Raw genomic sequence first — 23,016 nt, forward strand, 5'->3', positions numbered from 1 at the left:
TCGCCCCTAGCTGAAGACGTTGCCATCGGTGAGACCGGTCCACCCTCCAGCGCTGTCATCGCTCCAATCACCGATGAGGATCGCGAAGTCTCTCCACCGCTGCTGCTGCTTCGCTCGGTGGGTTTCGCATCGCCAATCTCCTTCTCCAATTCTTTCCGACGTCGTGTGACTGCTTCTGCCCCGAACAATTGTTTCCTGTGCTCCGGTGGCTAGTTTTCACGTCGTGGTGTCCCCGATGAGCCGCTTGAGCTGCTGTTGCCCTTGCCAAACGCCACCAGGTGGGTGGCTGGGTGCGCTTTGTAAAAGAAATCGTGAGTGTGTTGCCGCTTGTCTAGGAATCAACTGAATGGACCGCCACCACCACCTCATGGTGGTGGCTGCCATCTCAGATTTGCTATTGCCACCGCTGGGAGCCACCAGGTGGGTGGCTGGTGTGTGAACCACTCTTCAAAATGTGCGTGTGTGTGTTTTCTATGTGTGTGCGTCGTGAGTGGCTTGTTTGGCCGGAATATCAAGAACAACCACCGCCACCACCGTGAAGTGGTGGCTGCCGGCTTGAAACACCATGTGTCATAGTGATTTTGTGTGTTTATTTCGATAATTAGCCTTGTAAATTGTAATCTGAAATTTGAATAATAAAAGGAATTGAAAACCACCACCTTAGGGTGGTGGCTGCCGCCTCCTACCGCCACCGACCGCCGTGTCGGGTGGCGGTGCGTTTTGCCTCTTGTGATTGATTCGTTTAGGGTGCTAGAAACCCTAATGGGCTCAAAGGAGCTCTAATGGGCCCAATGAAGCTTAATGGACTCTAATGGACCCAATAAAACTCATATGGGCTTAATAAGATTTTAGTGGGCTTATTAGGCCCCATAAAGCCCTAATTGTCATAAAAGGCCAACAAATTGATAAATGGGCTAATATTTGGGTTGGAACACCCTAATGCCAATGAAAACCCTAACTTTAAGAATTAATCGGGTCACACACACAAGAATTATTTAATAACTTGAGATATTAAATAATAAACTTTGGCAAAGATTAATCTAAGCGATAATGGACTTAATGGATTAAGTCCTTAAAGGGTTAAGTAGGAAACTTAACCCTAATCATCATTTATGTGAAACCTTAATTTCACTTGGGTTTGTTGTTGGGCCTTTCTTTTGGGTCTTGAGGATTGGGTAATTAGTGGGCCATCCAAAGTCAAGCCAATGAACTAGAATAATTTAATGGGTCTGGAGTAAGGCCCATGTAAGGGGCTTGGGCCCAATTTGGAAAATTAGGCCTTAGATGGGCCATAGTTTGGGCCTTAATGATTATATGATGTTGGGCCTTAGAATGAGACCATGTTTAGGCCTAGGCCCAATTTGGAAAATTGGTCCATGTGTTGGGCTTTGATTTCCTAGTTGACTTTGGGCCTACGGGTTGGGCCTTGGGCTTGAATAAGCCAAGCTTGGGGTAATGTAATTATCCAAAGTAAGTGTTTATGGTTATGTTGTGGGACCTAATTATTAATTGGGTGATGTTTTGATATTGATAGATCGGGAATCTGTCATCCAGCAGTTGGGGTTGAGTCTGCGGGACTTCAGCAAGTGTGGGATTGTGTCTTCGGGACTTCAGCAGTGTGAGGTGAGTTACCTTCCAGTAGCGGTGGGTCTACGACCACAATGCCGGCCCACTAATAGGAGTTGTATGTTAGATGATTGTCTTTGTGATATCATCTAGGTTTTCTACTACCTGATATGTTATATGTTGGCATGATATGTTATATGTGATAGTAGTAGAGTTCGGTTGTTAGGACCAAAGGGTAGGTCAGACAACCCAGATATGTCTGACAGCATGTGATGATATGTTTATATGTTGTCATGATATGTTATATGTGATAGTGGTAGTAGGAGGGGAATAGTCCCCAAGTTCGGTTGTTAGGACCGAAGGGTAGTTCGGACACCCCAGGTATGTCTGATAGTATGTTTGTGTTACGATATTTGTGATAGTAGCTGAGTGTGGGCAAGGCCCGTATCTCAGAGATAGTGGAGTGTGGGCGAGGCCCGTACCTCCATGAGTGTGGGCGATGCCCGTATCTCCTAGCTGATTAGTATATGATTGTATATACTTGCATGTTATGATTTAGTAGCTGAGTGTGGGCAAGGCCCGTATCTCAGAGATAGTGGAGTGTGGGCGAGGCCCGTATCTCCCAGCTAGCGGAGTGTGGGCGAGGCCCGTACCTCCATGAGTGTGGGCGAGACCTGTATCTCCTAGCTGTTCATTATATGATTGTATGGTATGTGGTATGATGGGGGAACTCACTAAGCTCCGTGCTTATGGTTTTCAGTTTTGGTTTCAGGTACTTCGTGTTTAAAGGAATGGAGCCGGCTTGATCGCAGCGCATCACACTATGTTTTCCGCACATGAGATCTTTGGGATTACACTCTGGTATGGCTTTATGATAATATGTTTTGAATATTGACACTTTAGTTTGACACGAGATACTATTATGAATGTTTTTATACTGCTGGTTTTATGTAATAACTTAATTAAAACGAAATTTTTGACCTTGAATTTTGGGATGTTACACACAAGGGCTCAAATCACCCATGTATTCTAGTAACTGGGTGCTTGTTTCTCTAAATCGATCATGATATTCTATAAGTTGCATATCTACCACCGTGTAGAAGATTTCAACCTCAAAATGAAATCTATTAGTCTTTGTAGTCTTACGGTTTCTGGTACCAATATACAACTCTTCCATATCTAACGTATCAATTTTGTGTGTTTGATAAAAAGAGGATACTTTTGGCAAAATGCTAGCAAACCCCGTGTTTCTAAAAGATTGCAATGCCTCCATTATCCCTCTAACCATCGAAGCAACTTCTAAAATGTATAGATATTTTCATTGAAGTTGTTTTGTTAATGTACCTGTGAGGCGTAAAATGTCATAAATCATATTTAAGTAAAACACAAACTCATATGATTTAAAATATGTTAAGATTCCGAATGCTTGTTGACGGTTTGCCAATGACCCTCCTTCCTCTTTCATAAAATCTAAAACTACAAGAACATCCGCAAACAACTTCATCAAACTTATAAGTGTGTTGAAATGTGAACCCCATCTTGTTTCTCCCTCTCGAACAATTATAGAAACACGTAATCGAGCTTTATATTTATGGTCCTCCGCTTCGATTTGCCTTCTCAAGACTACATTAATAGCTTGTTTTTCTCTCATTAAAAATTCACACCTTTCTTTTTCTTTGTTGTGAAAACTATCAAAACCACCCACATGAGTCCGAAATGCATCTTTTTTATTCCAAGTATCAAAAACTTGGGAAACAAATGCATATCTCCCTCCTTTTTGATTCATGAGGTCTCCACACATATAACAATATAAACAATATATTTTATTCTTTTTCACACTGTATTCCAACCAATCAAAATCATCAAACCAAGAAGGAACGAATATTCTAAATCTATCACCGATTTTCTTTTTGGAAACTTATGTACTCTTATTTGACAAGATCCTTGAAACAAATACACTCTTCTTACATCATCTCTTATATTTGATTTGTAACTTGTAATCTTTGGCCTATCCGCCGGATCCTTTGGAAGATCTTTCAAGTCAACATTATCATTAGGTTGATTAGACCTTTTTTGTTTGTGGAGTTGCATTAGAAACTGAAGAGATTGATTGATTGATGATTGATGTTTGTGGAGTTGCATTTGAATTAGAAACGAAAATGATTGATTGATTGATGATTGGTGTTTGTGAACATTCTTCACCACTTTCGTTAGAACTAGGTCTTGCTCTTTTGGTAAAAAAAATATTTTGTTTAACCTATAAAAAAACATAACAATTACACCTAATCAAACAATAACTTCAATAAAACATAGAAATTTCACCTGATCAAACAATAAATTCGATAAAACATAGAAATTTCACCTAATCAAATAATAAATTAATAAAACATAGAAATTTCACCTAATCAAACAATAAATTCATTAAAAACATGGCACTATAACCTAAGCAAACAATAACTTCAATAAAACATATCAATTTCCACCAATTCAATCAATAACTTCAAAAAAAAAAAACATATCAATTTCGAATACTTAAATGAATTGGTAAACCTTACTTGCTTCATTCTAGGGTTTGATGAAGTCGATTTTGTTAATCAAGAAAGTAGAAATTACATCTTTACTCCTTTAGCTTTGTGCCAAGTGCCATGGTCGATCGCTCGTTGCCTCGTTCAAGGGGGAAGAACGTCAGAAACACGAAGTCAATTATAAGATAATAATGGATTAAAACATTGGACTCCTATGTAGCCAATTATAAGTTGTAAAGTTGTAATTTTTTTTCCGTTTGGTAATTCCTGAGAGAGACATTTTTTACGTGGTTGCACAAAATGTTTTTAATAGTTTCACAATTTTTTTTTACATAGTGGTACAACAAGTAAAAAATTTTAAAAATCAAAAAATTTTCCACTACATACGCGAAAGCTAGGTGTTGTCGGTGCCACACCGGACACCTAGCCAGGACCAACCCTGCTTTGAGGTTGAGCCTTGGAGATGAGAGTTCAGGAGAATATCAAATAAAGATAAAAAGATAATGGTTGCCATGTCAAAGTAGTGTTGTGAGTTGTTAAGTTTGAACCCTTTTTTTTAGTAAGATCCTTTTTTTAGGTCTTAAAAATTAGATGTGCATATTAGAATCTTGCATATATGTGATTCTTTAAAAAAGAAGAGTAAATTACACAAATGATCCTTATGGTTTGGGGTAATTTGTGTGTTTGGTCCCTAACTTATTTTTTTAACTCGGAAGGTCCCTACTGTTTGTTTTTGTTACGCGCATGGTCCCTGTCTTACCTAAAAAGACTATTTTTCCATTGATTTATTTATTTATTTATTTAAATAAACACACTCCAAACTCCACCCCTCTCATCTTATCTTATCTACCTCAATATTTTTTTTATTTAAATAATAATATTTTTAGGTAAAACAGGGATCAAGTGCGTAACAAAAACAAACAGTAGGGACCAAGTTTGTAATAAAAACAAACAATAGGGACCTTCCGAGTTAAAAAAATAAGTTAGGGACCAAAGGTGCAAATTACCCTAAATCATAGGGACCATTCATGTAATTTACTCAAAAAAGAAAAACCATTTTAACTCAACAAAACTATCGTGAAATTTTGAAGATACCAAGTCGCTTTGATGTCGTCGTATTGACGTCGTCAAGAGACTGTAGAATACTAGACGTTGAGTAAATGGAAAAAAATAAATATGATGCTAGTTGGGCTTGGTTTTGGGCTTTATGAACAACACAGTTATTTTTTTATTGTTGCTTTGAGTCTTTGACTCTTGAGAGTTGCTTTTTAGCCTTTTTTTTCTTTTTTCTTTTTTCAAAATTTTAGTATTTTCAATTTTATATTTTTATTAATAGTTTTGAACTTTCTTATGAGTCTTCAAGGTATAGCTAAATAGGAGTTAGTCTAGTAGTCTTCATAGGATATTTTAGAGATCGATTTGAGTTCAGATAAGATCTAATACAAGAATTAAAAGTTAATTCAGAACATAAATTGTTCTTTGTTAGTTTTGAACGTTTTTCATGTACTTGTGCTTTATCTGCTCATATTCATCCCCATCATTTGCACTTACAATCTCGAGGTTAGTATCCATTACATGATATGTTGTGAATCAATGCAAACTATGTTTTATAACGCGAATCTTGAATTATCCCTCAACCACTGTTGTTGAAGACACTCTTTTGTGTACACAATTTTAATATTTGATTTCACGTAATTTAGTAACAACGTGAGACTAATTGTTAGTGGTGACAAAATTAACGATATATTAACCAGTTAAAGCATGTCTTTTGTAAGCGTGGATCGAAGCATATTGTGTCCATTCATTTAACTATATGAACGTTTAATATCTTTACAATAAACATAAACAACTAACATGTATTTGCAAAATTGTTTTGATTCATTGTTCAACATTTTTATTGGTTTAATTGACTGACTTTTTTTTTTGTTCAAATCGTGTCTGGAAAACATCTTTTTAATTGTCATCGTATAATGAATGAGATGACAAACGGACAACAAGTTGTGCCGCTAAACCTTTTTGAATGGTAAAGCTAATTATATAAAGACTACATCCGAAGATCTAGGGGATATAACATTACTATGTATGATTCGTTGTACTCTTTTAAGAAGCTTTACCGCATCCGGTGCGAGGAAACCAAACATATCAAATGCAAATGATATGAACACGTATTGATTTTCCAGGCACGATCTCTCATGTTTGGTGACTTTGCCTGTGGTTTCTTTTAAAGCAACATGTCCGGCTGTAAAACCCCCAGCCCTCAGGCCCACGAGAGGGGATACCCCTGTAAGATCCATATATGCGTTTTTCCCTCCGACCCATCCAAAAATCAAAATATCAGCCGGTCTGAGGGTTGACCTTCCTTCTGTCGGATCAGTCAAGAAATTAACAGGTGCATCTTTCTTAGCGGAAACCCCGGCACACTTAAATATATCAAACAATACATCCCTAACCATATCGTGTCTGTATTTGAACCCCGGGATGCTCCCCAAAAGAGTCCAAACATGCCTTGCGACACAGGACATATCTCGTCAGCTGGAAAAATAGGAATCATGAGTCGATATTTGAGAATAGTACGATACTCCACGGGAGACATGTGTTGGCCCAGCCCATCTATAGGGATAGCTAGAAGAAAATCTTGAGCATGTGGTGCACGTAAGCACTGGAAAAACCGCTTTCTGCCGATCCGTCACGTCGCAATGCACTTCCATATCTTGGACAATTTTATGAAAAAAGGCACTCGCCAGTGTATTCTGGGATTAGGGGGGGAGGGGTGTCTTTAGTAGTAAAATTGATAAGGTCAAAATTTGAAAGCTCGTTGCGAAGGGATGCCAATGCACAATCATAAACAAAATCCATACCATGTATACCGCTATCCCGTAAGATGTGGTCTTGCAATACCCAAGATTGGGCCCTTGAGGCAACAAAAGCATAGAATGTAGCCTCTACTGCCGAGTATAAACCCAAACCCCAAACCTAATGGGTAAGGAAACAATTCACCATTGTATGTCACTAAAGAAAGGGCCCCCACAAACCACAATGTCCTCAATCGCCCCGTGTAATCCATTGTCAAAGAATATTGCCGCCTCCTCCATGTGAACGGGTTGGCACGTCCTTAACCCAAAGAAAAGCTTAGCAATACCCATACAAGACCGAAGAAGAAGGAGCTCACTCTGGGGGTCAGACAATTGTAGAAGAAGGCGCATCAAATTCACGGTGTTTTCGGCTCTCTTTATGGTTAGGTTGCGAATGAAACTAGCATCTCTACTAACAGCTCCCCCAAGAAGTTTCACCCCCAAAGGCGGCCTCCCGATGTCCGCCGGAAATAGTCCCTCCCATAACTTCCTACCATCACACGAGGGCCAAAAGAGCTCGGTTTTCTTGATATTCAGCTGAAGGCCCAATTTTGGGCCAATCACCGTAATGATGTCCAACGCTTTGGTCACCTCATCCGAATATCTTAAATATGATTTTATTAAAGTATAATTTTTTGTAATGAAATAAATTTAATAATGATAAGTGGTAAATATTTAAATACATTTTATATGACTTTTAACTCATTATAATCCGTCGACATCATACATTTTACTTTTCTGAACAGTTATAGACAAAAAGCAACCCAAGTTGAATCGTCTTCGTATAGAAGACTTAAATTTATCGATTTTATAATATATTAATTATGTAAAATATAATCGATGACTTAAAACCAAATTTTATTTTTCCTGTTTAAGATATATTTAGGCCATATTTAATAAGGTTGCCAGTTCTTAAGTTCTTGGACCATAAGTGATGATGTTGACACTTGAGCAAAGCCCAACCCGATTCCCAACTGTACATCTGGCTTGGACCAGGAATGTCCAGTATCTTGGGCCGAGTAACAAATTTTCGCTCTTTCTTTTTAATGTAATGTTAATACAGATTAGAGGTGTCCAGTACCTATACAAGGAAAAAACGGTTTTGGTTATAATCAGTTTGATTTTTTAAAGTAATACTTCGTTAAAAATCATAGTATTTTCGGTTAAAAACTTGGTTCCAAACCGGCGGATTGGTTATTTCAAAACTGGTTCTCAGCAGTTTGAAATCTAAATGAAAATTTGTATGTCGATAATTATCTTATATAACTATATGGAAGAAAACTAAATTCCTTTATTAACCAAAGAGAAAATTGCAAAATTGGTCATGTGGTATCCATAAAAGTATAAAAGTATAGTTTGAGTCTATTTTTTATTTCGTTTTTATGGTTGGTCCAAAATTAAAATTTTCATGCAGATTTCGTCAACATAGTATCCCAAAAAGTATAATTTGATTCATTTTTCTTTTAGATAACAGTTAATTCGAAAGATCAAATATGTACTTTTTAAGATACTACAAGTGAAAGAATTAATTTTGGACCAACAATGCCAATGAAATAAAAAAGATTCTAAGTGCACTTATTGGGATACCACATGAACTAATTTTGCAATTTACTCTTAATTAAGTTACTAGTGCTGCGCCGCGCAGCAATGATAAATATGTTTTTTCCAAAAAACAAACAATACAACACCTTTTCATTTCGCAGCTGTTTGTTTGAAATTTTATTTTACATTTTTTGTTTTGTTTTTTTTGTTTACTCTTGTTGATTTTTTTTTTCTATTTTTATATTGAATAATAATAATTTGTTGATAAAATATCAATATTTTATGCTAAAATATCATTATTTTTTGTTAAAATATCATTATTTTTGCTGAAATACCATAAATTATTGCCGAAATGTTATACATTATTAAATTTTCGGTATTAAAAAATTATTTTCGGATTATAAAATCAGTTTATTTTAATTTTTTAACATCTGCAACGGCATGCAAATGTTAAAAAAAACAAACACGCTTCTTATTATAGTCTGCAGCCTTTTGTTCCACCTCTTCTACCGCAGAGGGTTGCATAGCTGGTCCGCAAACTTTATGGATTTTTGCTTAAAAAAAACAGACAACAACACCTAAGTGAACATATTTGTGGTCAATATAATTTATTCAAATATTATTAAATTTATACAACTGATGAATTGGAAATAAAGCATCCGAAACAATATACCGACGTAATCTATGTTTAATGTGGTGGAGACAATTTCAGATGGGTACAGAGTAAACTCGTCAAGGCCAATCCATATATGACCATTAGATACCCAATTTTCACAACCATATAATAATATTATTTCCATAAATTATATTTGTGGTGAACCTTTTTTCTACCACAATTCTTTTCTAGATATTTCCATGGCTGCATTATTTCTACCGTGGGGCCATCATACAGAGGATTTATGGGCGGGCCCATAACCCATCGACACCATTAGTACGTCCTCATCAATGAAATGCATATCTAGAATTCAAGATTCATTTTTGATAATTTATGAATAACTAAACATTATTTTGTAAAGATTATTAATAAATATTTTTTGCATTTAAATACGAAGTAATTTAATCTGTCAAAGAAATATGTAGAAGGGTTCGTATTTTAGGGATGTGGATTGTTTTGTTTGGCATGTTAAAACATGATGTCAAGGAACTTGTATGTTTAGATGAAATATTATTCCGAGTATAAATGGCATAACAGAACGAATTTTATTTTGTAATTATTGTCGAATAAAATATAAAATATGCATGTATCAAAGAAATTAATTAAAATTAAATTTCGTTTAACTCATGGTTGATGGAGATTAAGATTTTGTAACTACTGTATAATTATTATTTTTGGAGCAATATATTTGCATTTGGCAAAGTAACTGATAGTTGAAAACTAGTAACGGTAGTTTGTATTTGTATAAAGGTATTAGAAAAATTAGTTAAAAGCTTTTAAAAATATAAAATAACATGAAATTAAATGTAAAAAACTGTGAAAATCTGCATGAAGTAACTTTTCTGAGTTTTTGTTTAAAGTAAAAATTTTAAGATTTTTTTTTTTTAAAAATTAAATTCTTGTGATTTATAAACACATTTATAGATTTAGAAATTGTATAACTCAAAATATATTTCTTAAATTACCCTTTATGAGCTGTCGTCTTTACAACATCATTCGTAAACTTTTTAACAACAATAAATATTGTATAAATTACTAAACATAAAATTTTGTAATCTTCTGAATAAAATGGATTTAAGGCTTCATAGTACAAAAAATAGCTAAATTACGTGGACCAATGAAATCTCAAAAACATAGCATATTCAAGCGTTTCACATTTGTGACAAACACAACAAGCTACACAGCCCCCCACCGTACTGCGATACGTCATCCTCATCCAACCAACCAGATTCCAAATACCCCCATTTTGACAAAAAGTCAACAACGTTCCCTGGTCCGCGCAACACTGCATCACCCTGTAATCTACAGTTCTATAAAACACAACTACCCCAATCCAGATTGAATCGGAGAAAGCAGGTCGATTGATTTTCCGGTGAAAATCTGCACAAATCACTTCGCTTCCCCACGACGGCAAAACTAATGGCCGCTGCTTCCATTAGTACGACCTTCCTCCCCCTCTACAAACCCATCAAATCCTTCGTACCCATTTCACAAGCACCTAAATTCTTCACCAAAACCAAGCACGGCGCCGGCGCCGGCACCGTCAGGGCGGTTTCCAAGGAGCAAGACGTGATACCCGTACAGAGTAATGACTTTACGGATCATCAAGTTGGTATCCTGGTGAGTGAAATTGAGAGGGAGGTTGAAGGTGGAAAAGACGTTCAATTGATTAGTGGGTTCGGTGGTAGTGAAGGAAGATTGTCTTTTGAAGGTGGGTTTTCGTCTGCGAGCTCTTCCGGTGATGGAAATCAGGTAGTCGAAGGTGATAATCTCGATAAATTGATCGATAGAACCATCAACGCCACCATTGTTCTTGCCGCTGGTACTTTCGGTATCACCAAATTGCTCACCATCGATTACGATTATTGGCATGTGAGTTCTTCTATTCTATCCACCATTAACTTGTCGAATTAGGTTTTATTCAAACATAATTTTGAGTTTGAAAGTTTTGTTCTTTCTAGTTCAATTAAGGTTAAGTTTAATCTTGGTGTGACACACACAGGGATGGACCATATTTGAAATATTGAGATACGCACCACAACACAACTGGAGTGCATACGAAGAAGCTCTTAAAGAAAACCCACTTTTGGCTAAGATGATGATAAGTGGAGTTGTATATTCAGTAGGCGATTGGATTGCACAGGTTCGTTGGTTTCTTTTCTGTAAAAACCCACACTTTGTTTCCATTAACGATCGATGAATGATGAATTGATGATGACCTCAAAAAAACTAACACTTTTGAATGAATAATTATCCACTATTCTATCCAGTGCTGTGAAGGTAAACCACTCTTGGAGTTTGATCGCACACGCATGTTTAGATCTGGCCTTGTTGGCTTCACTCTACATGGATCACTTTCTCACTACTACTACTATTTCTGTGAGGTAAACAATGCACCAATTTTACTTTTAATTAAGTATTTTTCTTGTGAACTTAGCTTTTTAATTAATAATATGAACTAATAATGTTATGTTGTTGCTATATTCATTTCAGGCACTTTTCCCGTTTCAAGATTGGTGGGTGGTGCCTGTGAAGGTAGCGTTTGACCAAACCGCATGGTCAGCAGTATGGAACAGTATTTACTACATGGTCATCGGTCTTTTACGATTTGAATCACCGGTTACTATTTTTAGTGAATTAAAGTCGACTTTTTGGCCTATGTTGACAGTGAGTAAACGTTATTATTTCTTTCATTATTATACTATGAATATAGATTGAAATATAATTAGGATTTTATTAATTAAACTTTTTGTTAGGCTGGTTGGAAGCTTTGGCCATTTGCTCACATTATTACATATGGTGTTGTACCTGTTGAACAAAGATTATTGTGGGTGGATTGTGTTGAGCTCATTTGGGTCACAATACTTTCAACGTAAGTATCTTGACTCTCGAGTCGAAATTTAATTATCGATTTCACTCAAGTAAATTTTGCTTCATTGAGACAATTCTTTTGATTTTTTTTTTTCACAGTTTATCAAATGAGAAATCAGAAGCAAGGGTTTTAGATGCACCAATAGACCAGAGTTCAAGTTCATCGTTTGAGCCTTCTGAGGTATGTTGACAAGGAATGGAAACAGGAAAAAACGAACCCAAACTATATATATATATATATATATATATATATATATATATATATATATATATATATATATATATATATATATATATATATATATATATATATATATATTTTGTTAGGTTATTTTGTTTTCACTATCTATTGTGTGTATGTATGACTGATTCTGGACCAATCATTTTAGTTATTTTAAGAAAGTAATTAATGCATATTACATGTTGAAGATATAATAGATATTAATTACATCTTCAGCATTTAATAAGCATTAACTACTTTCTTAAAATAACTAAAATGATTGGTCCAGAATCAGTCATACATACACACCATAGATAGTGAAAACAAAATAACCTAATCCTATATATATATATATATATATATATATATATATATATATATATATATATATATATATATATATATATATATATATTAGCCGTTTACCCGCGCAAATCGGCGGGCGACAAATAGTTTGTTTCGACAATTAATTTCTTTTCGATAGAGAATGATTATTTTCAATTCAATCATTAGTTTGTTTTAGGAAACATGTCATATTAAAAATAAAGAAAATTCATGAAATGACCAAATTATAGGGTATTAAGTATTTATTTGGATGAAAAAAATCTGGTCAAAACCTTGGAAGAGAAGATTTATAGGAGTTTGTTTAAATTTTAATATTATTTTATTAGTGATTAGTTGTACAATTAGCTTAATGATTTGGACGTCTTTAAAAAAATATTATTATTTTATTCGATTTATTTTTAAAAATAATGGGATTTGTTTTATATATATATATATATATATATATATATATATATATATATATATATATATATATATATATATATATATATATATATATATATATCAGAAAAATCTCATTTAATAACTTTCTTTTTATCATCAGGAGTAAATACCCATAAAATCGAAGAAACAAGCAAAAGAACAAAACACGTTTGACATGGGAATTGTTGCAAAAAGCTGTAAACAAGTTAACAGCCGCTAGTTGAAGGCATTGTGTGGATCCCGAGTGTGTTTATATGCTTGTATACTCCATTTTTAGCAGATTTTAATTTTCTCTGCATATATGTGTACATCCTATTCTCTTTCGTAGTTTTTAACAGAGAATTTAGCTCGATATAAATAGCAGAAGGTATTCAAGATTTTGAAATCAGTGTAAACCTTACATATTTAGCAATTTACATATCATAATTTGGAGATCACGAGAGTTAAGCTGACCTAATAATACGGGATGATGAATCAGATTGATTTTCTTGATGATTACAAACACACATATATCTAGCTAAATAGCCGTGGACATAACAGAGAGCCGACTAGGTGTTGGCCGGAAATTAAACCACCGCCAGTCAAGTCTACGTGCAGGCGGAGTCAACGCCCTCCTGACTATCTCCTTACTGGCACGCCGCCGCCGGATCATCGCCTTTTCATGTGTATTTTTTTTCCGAACCAACGATTTCTGCAAGATGATGGAATCAACACGCTTAATCATTCTGGGAGATGGTGAAGGGGTGGAATCGATGACAAATTCTTGATGCTTTTTGAAGGAAAGAGATGAAGGGTGTTGTAGCCTGGTGGCGTTGGGGGTATCCTTCTTGATGATCATATCGGTGATTAATCGAGGAAGAAAGGTATATGTGTTTGGCTTCAATTGACGAAAACTGTGGGTTGAATCAAAAGATGGAGTTTTTAAGGTGATGCGATTAGGTGGGTGAGTGGCATCTTCCGGTTGGCCTAGACTTGTTCTTGGGTGTTTTTCTTGGTTTAGAAAATTTGACTTTGAATTTCGCGCGTTGGTTGTTGACTTTGACTTAATCTTTGGACACGTTCATGTTTCTAATACGATATTCTCTTCACGAAAATTGATGAGTTTTGATGAAAATGCAAAATTGCATAATCATCACCTATTCACCTTTGCAACTTCACAATTTTCGAAAAAGTATATGTATTTTATTTATTTATTTATTTTTTTGTATATTTGTTAAAGGGATAGAAGTAAGAAACGATAAATGATAAAATTGTCTTTTAGTGACTTTATTTATTTATTTATAAATATTTGTTATAAAATAAATATTTGAAGACAAATTACAATACTAAACACAAACTTCAAACGACGAGTAAGGTGACTTTGCACACATGGAATGTAACCAAATACCACCCCCAACCTTCTCCATTGTGAGCTCTTGTGACTCCTACCACGAAACGTTCACAATCTCTCTCCTCCCTCCCTCCCTCTTTCTCACTCTTCTTCTCCGTCCCTCTTTCGTTTTTCCTAACTTGAATCCAAACAGCATTTCCTTTATCTTGTAAGAAGCTAGAGGCTTCATTTTTTGGCTGATATGACACATTTTTATGCATAACAACCTCCCATGCACTCCTTTTAGCTTAACGGGGAGTTTCGACTAGCCTTTGTTAGTGTTTTTCTTTATTTCTTTATTAGAACTTCGATATGAAATACTAAGATATAAATTTTTTTTGTAAATGAAATGATGTGAGGTTTATTTATTGTTACAAATCAAGATTTGCTATTAGTTCATATTTTTATGTATGTGTATAATTTTTAACATGCTTCTAGACGTATACGTATGTTAATTACATACGTGTACGTATTGTACAAGCAAATATAATTCTTTATAGATAGTTTTATTGGGTAGTAGATGATTTCTTGTGGCATTGTAGTTTCAAATCCTCTATTAAAGATAAAAATCAAAGTCATATCATGATTATAACAAAATAAGTCATTAATTCTACAAAATGTATTAAAGCTGATTTGTTATCTTTACTCACAAAGGAAAGAAATGCAATTAGTGTCAATCAATTTATGTGGTTTTAAGATGATGACGGTCCCACTCAAGTATCAAACAAAAATATAAATGAGTGGGTTGCAAAAGATCGAGGGTTCTAGCACAACGGTATCTGGTGTTACTCTTTTTCCTTAAAGTTGAAGGTTCAAGTCCGGTCGTGGACATAAGTGGATTTAAGATCTAGTTTAGGAGTATGTTAGATTTGTCATTTCACACACACACACATACACACACACACACACACATATATATATATATATATATATATATATATATATATATATATATATATATATATATATATATATATATATATATATATATATATATATATATATATATATATACATGCCAGTGGCGGGACAGTATGGGCAATGACCCATAACCTCTAAATTTTAGGGCCCTATTTTTATATACTTTATTATATTAGTATATGATTTTTTTTATGATATACCGTTTATATTGGTTGAACGGAGAAAGGAAGAACATGGAGCCGAAACAAAATTAGCAACGTAGACTAGGGGAATTTGATAATATGATTTCACGCATCATTCAAAAAAGTTGATATTGTATTCGTGTTAATCTAATTTGAAATAGACTCGTTGATTCTGATTTATGATTTATGATTCGCGTTAATCTGATCTATGATTCTTGTAAATTGTAAGATTTTGTTAATGTTTTTATTTCTTTCATGTTAGTTTTTGGTTAAAAAATTAATATATGGGTTTTCTTTGTTATGTTCGTGTTGATAACTTGAAATTTTAATATCACAAGTTTTGAAATCCTTGTTGGAACTTAGAAAACGATTCAAAAATCATTATCTTTGTTGTTGGAAAACGATTCAACATCACAAATTCACAACTATGTAGTTTCCCGTTTCCTATACTTACTTTTTTCTCATTGTTTTGTAAGTTTAAAATAGTATTATGTTCCTTAATAAACATTTATCCGGTAGTGAAAAAAAGAAAAAAAATGAAACAAAAACCAAACAACTAATACTATTACAAAAACAATCTAAGGATAAATTTATAAAAATGACCCATTCTAAAAAAAACATACCCTTTTATTTATTACTTTTTTTTTTACCATAAGGGGTTTATTTTTTAATTTGTTTGTGACCTTAGATCGGCTTGGACCGACGTGTGTATATACATATACACATATATCATAGGAACCAAAAACAACATTAAATACATATATAAGTCGTGTTTAATATATTCAATTAAAAGAATCAAAAGAATTTTTATTATTATTATTATTATGAATATGTGCATGTGCATATGCCTAAAAAAATGTTTTTATTTTTTAAGATTTTTGGGATGATTTCTTAGACAATTTGGAAGTGTACATTTGGTATTTTTGTTTAAAATGTTGTGTGGATTTTTATTATATTTTACATGAATTTCTTAGTATTTTTAAGATCTCATTAGATCTCTCTCTCTCTCTCTCTCTCTATATATATATATATATATATATATATATATATATATATATATATATATATATATATATATATATATATATATATATATATATATATATATATATATATATATATATATGGGAGATTGATTGAGAACTCATACTTTCCCGAGAACCCGAGAACTAAAAGCGGAACGTTGAATCAAAAGTAATTCATTAAGGACATGATCGCTGTCTTACCAATCTCATTTAATTTTAATTTTTTTTGTTTTTTAATATATTAATATAAATGTCTAAAAATTTAAATCATAAAGGAATTTTTCATATTTTTTTAAAAATAGTATTTTTTTTTTGTTTTTTTAAAAGAAAAAAATACAGATTTTTTAATTTTTTATAGAAAAGATGAATTTTTGAAAAAAAAATTGAAAAAAATATTTCTTTTAAAAACTGCAATTAAAAAAAAACTCCATTTTTTTCAAATAAACTATAATTTTTTTTAAAGAAAACAACATTTTTTTTTTCAATAAAAACTGCAATTTTTTTAAAGAAAACTACATTTTTTTAAAAAATAAGGGATTTTTAAATAAAAAAAACTGTAATTTTTTCAAAAAAACTGTAAGTTTTTTAAAGAAAGTTACATTTCTTTCAAAAAAAAAACTACAATTTTTTTTTTCAAAAAAATTGCATTTTTTTAAAGTAAATTTTTAGGTGCATATATGTATATTTCTTATACTATAATATTCCTAAGTAAATTACAACAAATCTTATTTTTATTAATTAATCTATAAACATAATAATACAAGTATTTTATTCAATACAAAATAAAATATAAACAATAAAAAATGCTACAAATTTCCAAGCATTTTCATGTCTTCGTGTCAATATTTCCTTATTTTCTTCAATTTATCATTTTTCACCTCTTCAATATTCACCACATTTTCTTCCAAATCTACAAGAAAAAAAAATGATTAATGCGAAAACACTCACAAAAATACATATGTGATTTTCTTGTTATTAACATATGAATCACATGCGATTCACATATGAATCACATTTACATATGACATCATATGTAAATCACATGCGATTCACATGTGAATCACATGTGATTTACATGTGAATTACATGTGAATCAAATGTGATTTACATATGAATCAAATGTGATTCACATGTGAATCAAATATGATTCACATGTGAATCACATATAATTCACGTGTAAATATATAATCTTTCTCGTACCTTGTAAAGTAAATAAATAAAAGTATGAGGCTAGTGCCATTGAAGACAATAAAATTTATTAAAACTCAAATAATTTTAACTCAAATAATTCAACTGGATGATCAATAAGGAATTATCTCAGATTTAACAGAAAAATTATGCACCGAAACAAGAAATTTAAAAAAGTTTATAAGATTGCATTTTCTGAGTTTGTAGAGGACAATGTAGAAGGAAGTGCAAAACCAAGCAAGACTGAAATGCCAACAGCTACTTCTGGAAGGGATAATGATTTGGACAGACGCCGATCGGAATTGGAGTTTCAGGTGGGTGATATGGTTCTTCTAAAGGTGTCACCTTAGATAGTTGGCATCTGATTCAGGAAGCGGAGAAAGCTGCCCCCCCACGTATATTGGTCCCTTCAGGGTTTTGGCTCGGGTGAGCTGGGTTACGTATCGTCTAGATCTTCCAGCCGAGCTCAGTCAGATTCATAGCACGCTTCATGTCTCTCAGTTGTGGAAGTGTTTGGTGGATGATTCCATAGTTGTACCATTGGAGGATATTCAGGTGGATGACTGCCTGATCTATATTTAGAGACTGGTGGCAATTTTGGATCGGAAGACGAAGACCTTGAGGAACAAGGTTGTAGAGCTAGTGAAGGTGCAGTAGTTGCACCGTAAGGGGTCAGAGTGGACTTGGGAGCCCAAGTATGAGATGAGAGAGCATTATCTAGAGTTTTTCGGGGCAGTGGACTTCGAGGACGAAGTTTGATTCAAGTGGGGGAGAATTGTAAAACTTGAATCTTGGTAAGTTTCTCTTTTTCCCTTGCATTATTTAAATTGTCCAATTTAGTCCGTGAGTTGTACATGGGGCAAGCTGTAAAGCGAGTACATAGGGTGTACCAAGTAGTACGCTTAGCGTATTCATGCGAAGGTTGATCGTAGATCTGGAGGCGTACACTGGGCGTATAGAAGAGTATGCAGGGCATATGTAATGAATTTTGAACAACCTAATTTTTGGGCTTGGCCACTATATAATCATCCTCATGGACATGAAACCCTCATTTACTCAATCTCCTTGTCCTCCTAGCACTATACTCGAAACCCTAACTCCTTAGTTGTGTGTTCTTGAGCTTAGAAGGTATTTTGGGTGTATTTTTGGTGTTTTGAAGGAAGGGGATCATCTTGAAGCTTCATTGGAAGAGTGGGAGATTGTATATCCAGATTATCTGCTCCATTTTTGGTTTGTTTGAGGTATAAAGATCTAACCTTGCTCTTTAGAAGCTTAGATCTCTTTTGGGTTGAGTTTTGGAGCCTTTTGGTCCCACATATAAGATCTTGTGGTTTTATATCATTTCTGAAGCTTAGAGTTGCCAATGTTGTTGCTCTTTTGGTCCTAGATTCATAAAGTTGTCATTTTTGAAACTTATATCCACCCATACATGAGTTATGGCCGTTTTGTATGAAAGTAGAATGCTATAAATCAAAGTTGAGATCTTTTAGGGCATGCAAAGTCACCAAGTCAGTGACTTTATGGTTCTAGATACTCTTTGGGACTCAGATATGTGTTTTGGACCGTTGGACTTAAGCATTAGGAGCGTAATGGAAGAAATGGCTTAATGAAGGAGTACGTTGGGCGTTCAAGCCAGTACGTACAACGTATAAGCGATGTAGTGTGTACGCTTAGCGTATAGCTGAGTACGCCCTGCGTACTAGGTCTGTTTGGGCTTCGCACCTTTTAGACCTCGGTTGGCCCACTCCTTTAGACCTGGTTGCTTTGGGATTTATTTGGCTATCTGAAATCAAGCTTATAGACTGAGGAAAGTTATTGGGCTTTAGGGTAAGGCCCATACAAGGGTTATGGGCCCAATTTGGAAAATTGGGCCATAAGTGGGCCTTGGATGACTTTTTGGTTTTAGCCCTTTTAGATGGTGGATTTTGGCCTTAGTTTTGGATCAAGCTAGGTCAGGGGTAAAATGGTCATTTTACTTCAAGTATGGATTATTGGCTATAGATTGGAACCCAAGTGTTAATTGGGTGTTATTTTGTACTGATAGCTCGGGGAGTCGTTATGGTATCAGCTAGGGATTTCTTTTAAGTGAGATTCAACATTCGAGGTGAGTTTCCTCACTAAGTTTATTGGGTCTAAGGCGCCAATGTCGGTCCTAATTGATAATGCTAGGATGTTAGGAGTCTGCGTGACCCTTACATGTGTTGTGTGCAGCTATGTATACAGGGGGGGGGGGCTTGATGTCGGGCGAGACCCGATGACTGGAACATGTGCTTGTGTTTATGATCATTATATGTGTTAGCATGACCATGTGATATATATTGTATATATGTGCAGCGGGTGAGGCTCAGTGACAGGCGTGACCTGAGAATAACAGATCTGTAAACCGAGCGGGGCTCGATGTTAGGCGGGGGCCCAATATGTGATTTATTATGTATCGTATGAGGTAGTTTGGGGAACTCACTAAGCTTTGTGCTTACAGTTTTCAGTTTATATTTTAGGTACTTCCAGTCTAAAGGGAAGAGCTCGGGATGACTGCATTGCACGCACCACATGGATTTCACACTTGATATTTCACTCTGGTTTTATGATATTTGATACACTTGTTTTATTTGGGATGTATGGATAATGTTGGAATACTATTTGACTAAATTTAAAAATGAAATTTTTAGATCATGTTTTTGGGATGTTACAATTTGTATCCTTCATCATTTGCGAGCATTTAGGGAGAGATTGTTGGAGTATGGAAATGCTCTACAAATTATGAGTGATAAGTTGGATTATTTTATTTCTCTTTATTGTATTATAAGCTATCTCTCTCTATTATTATTCTTGGAATTATGCATGTTGAACCTCTTAACACTTTGTCCAAGTAGAAGTATGAGTGTGCACCATGTAGTCGTGTGTGTGTGTGTATATATATATATATATATATATATATATATATATATATATATATATATATATATATATTTACGCGTTTGAAGTGTAGATGAACATGTCATTTTCATACGAACGACATGTTTTTATGGTATCATGTAGAAAAATACTTTAGAAAATAAAATATTTTAAACACATATACTTAAGTTAGACCCTGACAACCAGGATCATCAACTGTTTCTCTTTTGAATTTTCAATAATCACTTTCATGAGATTAATCGACACAACCTGACCAAGAAAATCTAGAATAAAAAAAATAAACCTTTGTTTTATTATAGGTGTGTAATACAATAAATATTTACGTGTAGATAAGGTAGAAGATTTAAATAAAATCTTACCAAATGCAACATGAGTGTAGAGATTCCTAGCTATCAAATCGTGGAAAGTCACAAAATTATAAGGATCCACCATAACAACAAAATCATTTGATACACGAAATTTGGTTGTTTTGTAGAAATTATTCTTATGCTTTTGATCAACCATCATGTAATCTCCTTCATTTCTGGCCATACCAAAACTACTAATTTCTCTTATAGATCTTTCAACAAAGAGGGCTTCAAATGAACTAATGAGATTTTTTATTGTTGTTTGTATTTTAGTGCCATGTAGGTGAAAAAAAATTGGTTAAGTTTAAAATTTTATAAATTAAAAGAAACATAATAATAAAAAAAGAAAAAATTGTACCGACTCGTTAATTAAAATCATGTCCAAGCTGCTGAACATATTTGGGCTGTTTTTTAAGTTTGCTTCCAAAGCAAGAGTACCTGAACACGAATGTTCCAGTTTCCTTGGATGCATCGATGTTAGCAACCTTATCAAAGACGATCTCATTGCGATTAATTTGTGTCATAGGTGTAAAATGAAACAGAAAACAATTAGAATTAGAAAGAACTTTTATATGAAATAAAATGGACATATACAATATATTTATCTATAAAGATGTATGATTCATAAAGAGATATCAAAGCTATTATAACTGTCAACAAAATTGTTTCCATACTTAATTTCAAAGGATGTATAAATAGATTATATATTATTTTCTATTAAATCAACTTAAAGTGTAATAGGATCATACCGAAATATTTTAAAATCATACCAAAATTAACCGGATTTTTATGACATAATAATTAAAAAAATCATAATCATCTCTAATATATAAAAATAACATTTTCCTAATTAGTGTCAATTCAAAAGATAGTTAATTTCTGTTTTGTAAAAGGTACATAATATATTTTCTTGTTTATTTGAAAAGTTTTAGAAAAAGTAATTAATCGATTTTATGTAATTCGTGACAAAAAAAATCAAAATATATGAATATATATATATATATATATATATATATATATATATATGAACAAAAAATAATCGAAAAAAATATAAAAAACAAAAGTAGGTACTGACCTTTTACTGCACAACAATGAAGGTTTGAAGCAGAGAATGATGATGAAAGTTATAAAAAATAAGAATGACGTTGTAGGAGAATGTTTGAAGAAAAACAACGATTAAAAATTAATGTGAGCCGCGGATTCAATGATGAATCATATATGTATGTGATAATTTGAATATGATTTTTTGGTATTAATGGTTTCGTAATAAAAATGGATTTTGTAATAATAGTTTACTAATATAAACAAATTTATATTAATGGTTGATATTAATGCCTTAATTGAAATGGTTTGTTACTAATATGTTTTTAAAGCTAACCATATTAAAACCTTTATAACCGGAAATTCAAGATGTATAATATGGAAAAAATTTATTGGAATTAAATACATTACATTTGGGGAAGATGATGTCAACAATTTGATCTAAGGGTAGAAAATATAGGATTTAAATACAATTAAAGAACTAGATTGTTTAAGATGATGTCATAAGGTTTATCTTTTAATAATATTTAGAGATTAAAAGAAGATTATAAACTAGAAGATAAGCTGTTTAAAAAAAACGATATATGAAATACTGATTATGTCGCAAAAAAAAAACTATTTTTATATTTAGTTTGCAACAAAAAAAGTATAATAAGTAATTAATAAGAGAAAATTTATGAAATGACCAAAAAGTGGGGGTATTTGAAATCAAGGATCGTAAAAATGGAAGTTTCAGAAAATGCCCATCAGTTTTGTAGAGAAGGTGTCTGCGGAACTCTTTTAGCTCTGAGGAATTGGAAAAGTTCCGAGAAGTGACGTGGTAGGGGTAAATTCGTAAAAACACAAAAACTTAACAAAATTGAAAGGGTGCTGTGAAAAAACTATCTTACAGTCGTAGTTTTATAGTTTAACTTGTTATATTTAATTAATGGTATGTGAGAAATGATGAAACCTCATTAAATTAACAAGAAAACACTTACCAAAATCATTTTTTGACCAAAGTTATGCGAAGAACAATTTCTCAGAAA

General features: G+C 33.3%; 2 protein-coding genes across 2 annotated transcripts; one reads left to right on the forward strand and one right to left on the reverse strand.

The window, feature by feature from the left end:
- Positions 1-2,563: 2,563 nt before the first annotated feature.
- Positions 2,564-3,708, reverse strand: LOC111878079 (uncharacterized). The gene is made up of 3 exons (XM_023874596.1): positions 3,524-3,708; positions 2,911-3,404; positions 2,564-2,865 (listed from the first exon to the last, which is right to left on the reverse strand). Exons 1-3 carry the CDS (start codon positions 3,706-3,708, stop codon positions 2,564-2,566), a joined length of 981 nt encoding a protein of 326 aa, XP_023730364.1.
- Positions 3,709-10,343: 6,635 nt separating this feature from the next.
- On the forward strand, positions 10,344-13,436 carry LOC111878087 (protein SYM1). Its single transcript, XM_023874605.3, has 7 exons — positions 10,344-11,012; positions 11,143-11,283; positions 11,411-11,524; positions 11,634-11,807; positions 11,897-12,012; positions 12,111-12,192; positions 13,121-13,436. The coding sequence occupies exons 1-7, from the start codon at positions 10,560-10,562 to the stop codon at positions 13,124-13,126; spliced, it is 1,086 nt and encodes a 361-aa protein (XP_023730373.1). The 5' UTR covers positions 10,344-10,559; the 3' UTR covers positions 13,127-13,436.
- The last annotated feature ends 9,580 nt before the right edge of the window (positions 13,437-23,016 follow it).

This window comes from Lactuca sativa, chromosome 5, assembly GCF_002870075.4.
Source record: "Lactuca sativa cultivar Salinas chromosome 5, Lsat_Salinas_v11, whole genome shotgun sequence".
NCBI classification, from domain to species: domain Eukaryota; kingdom Viridiplantae; phylum Streptophyta; class Magnoliopsida; order Asterales; family Asteraceae; genus Lactuca; species Lactuca sativa.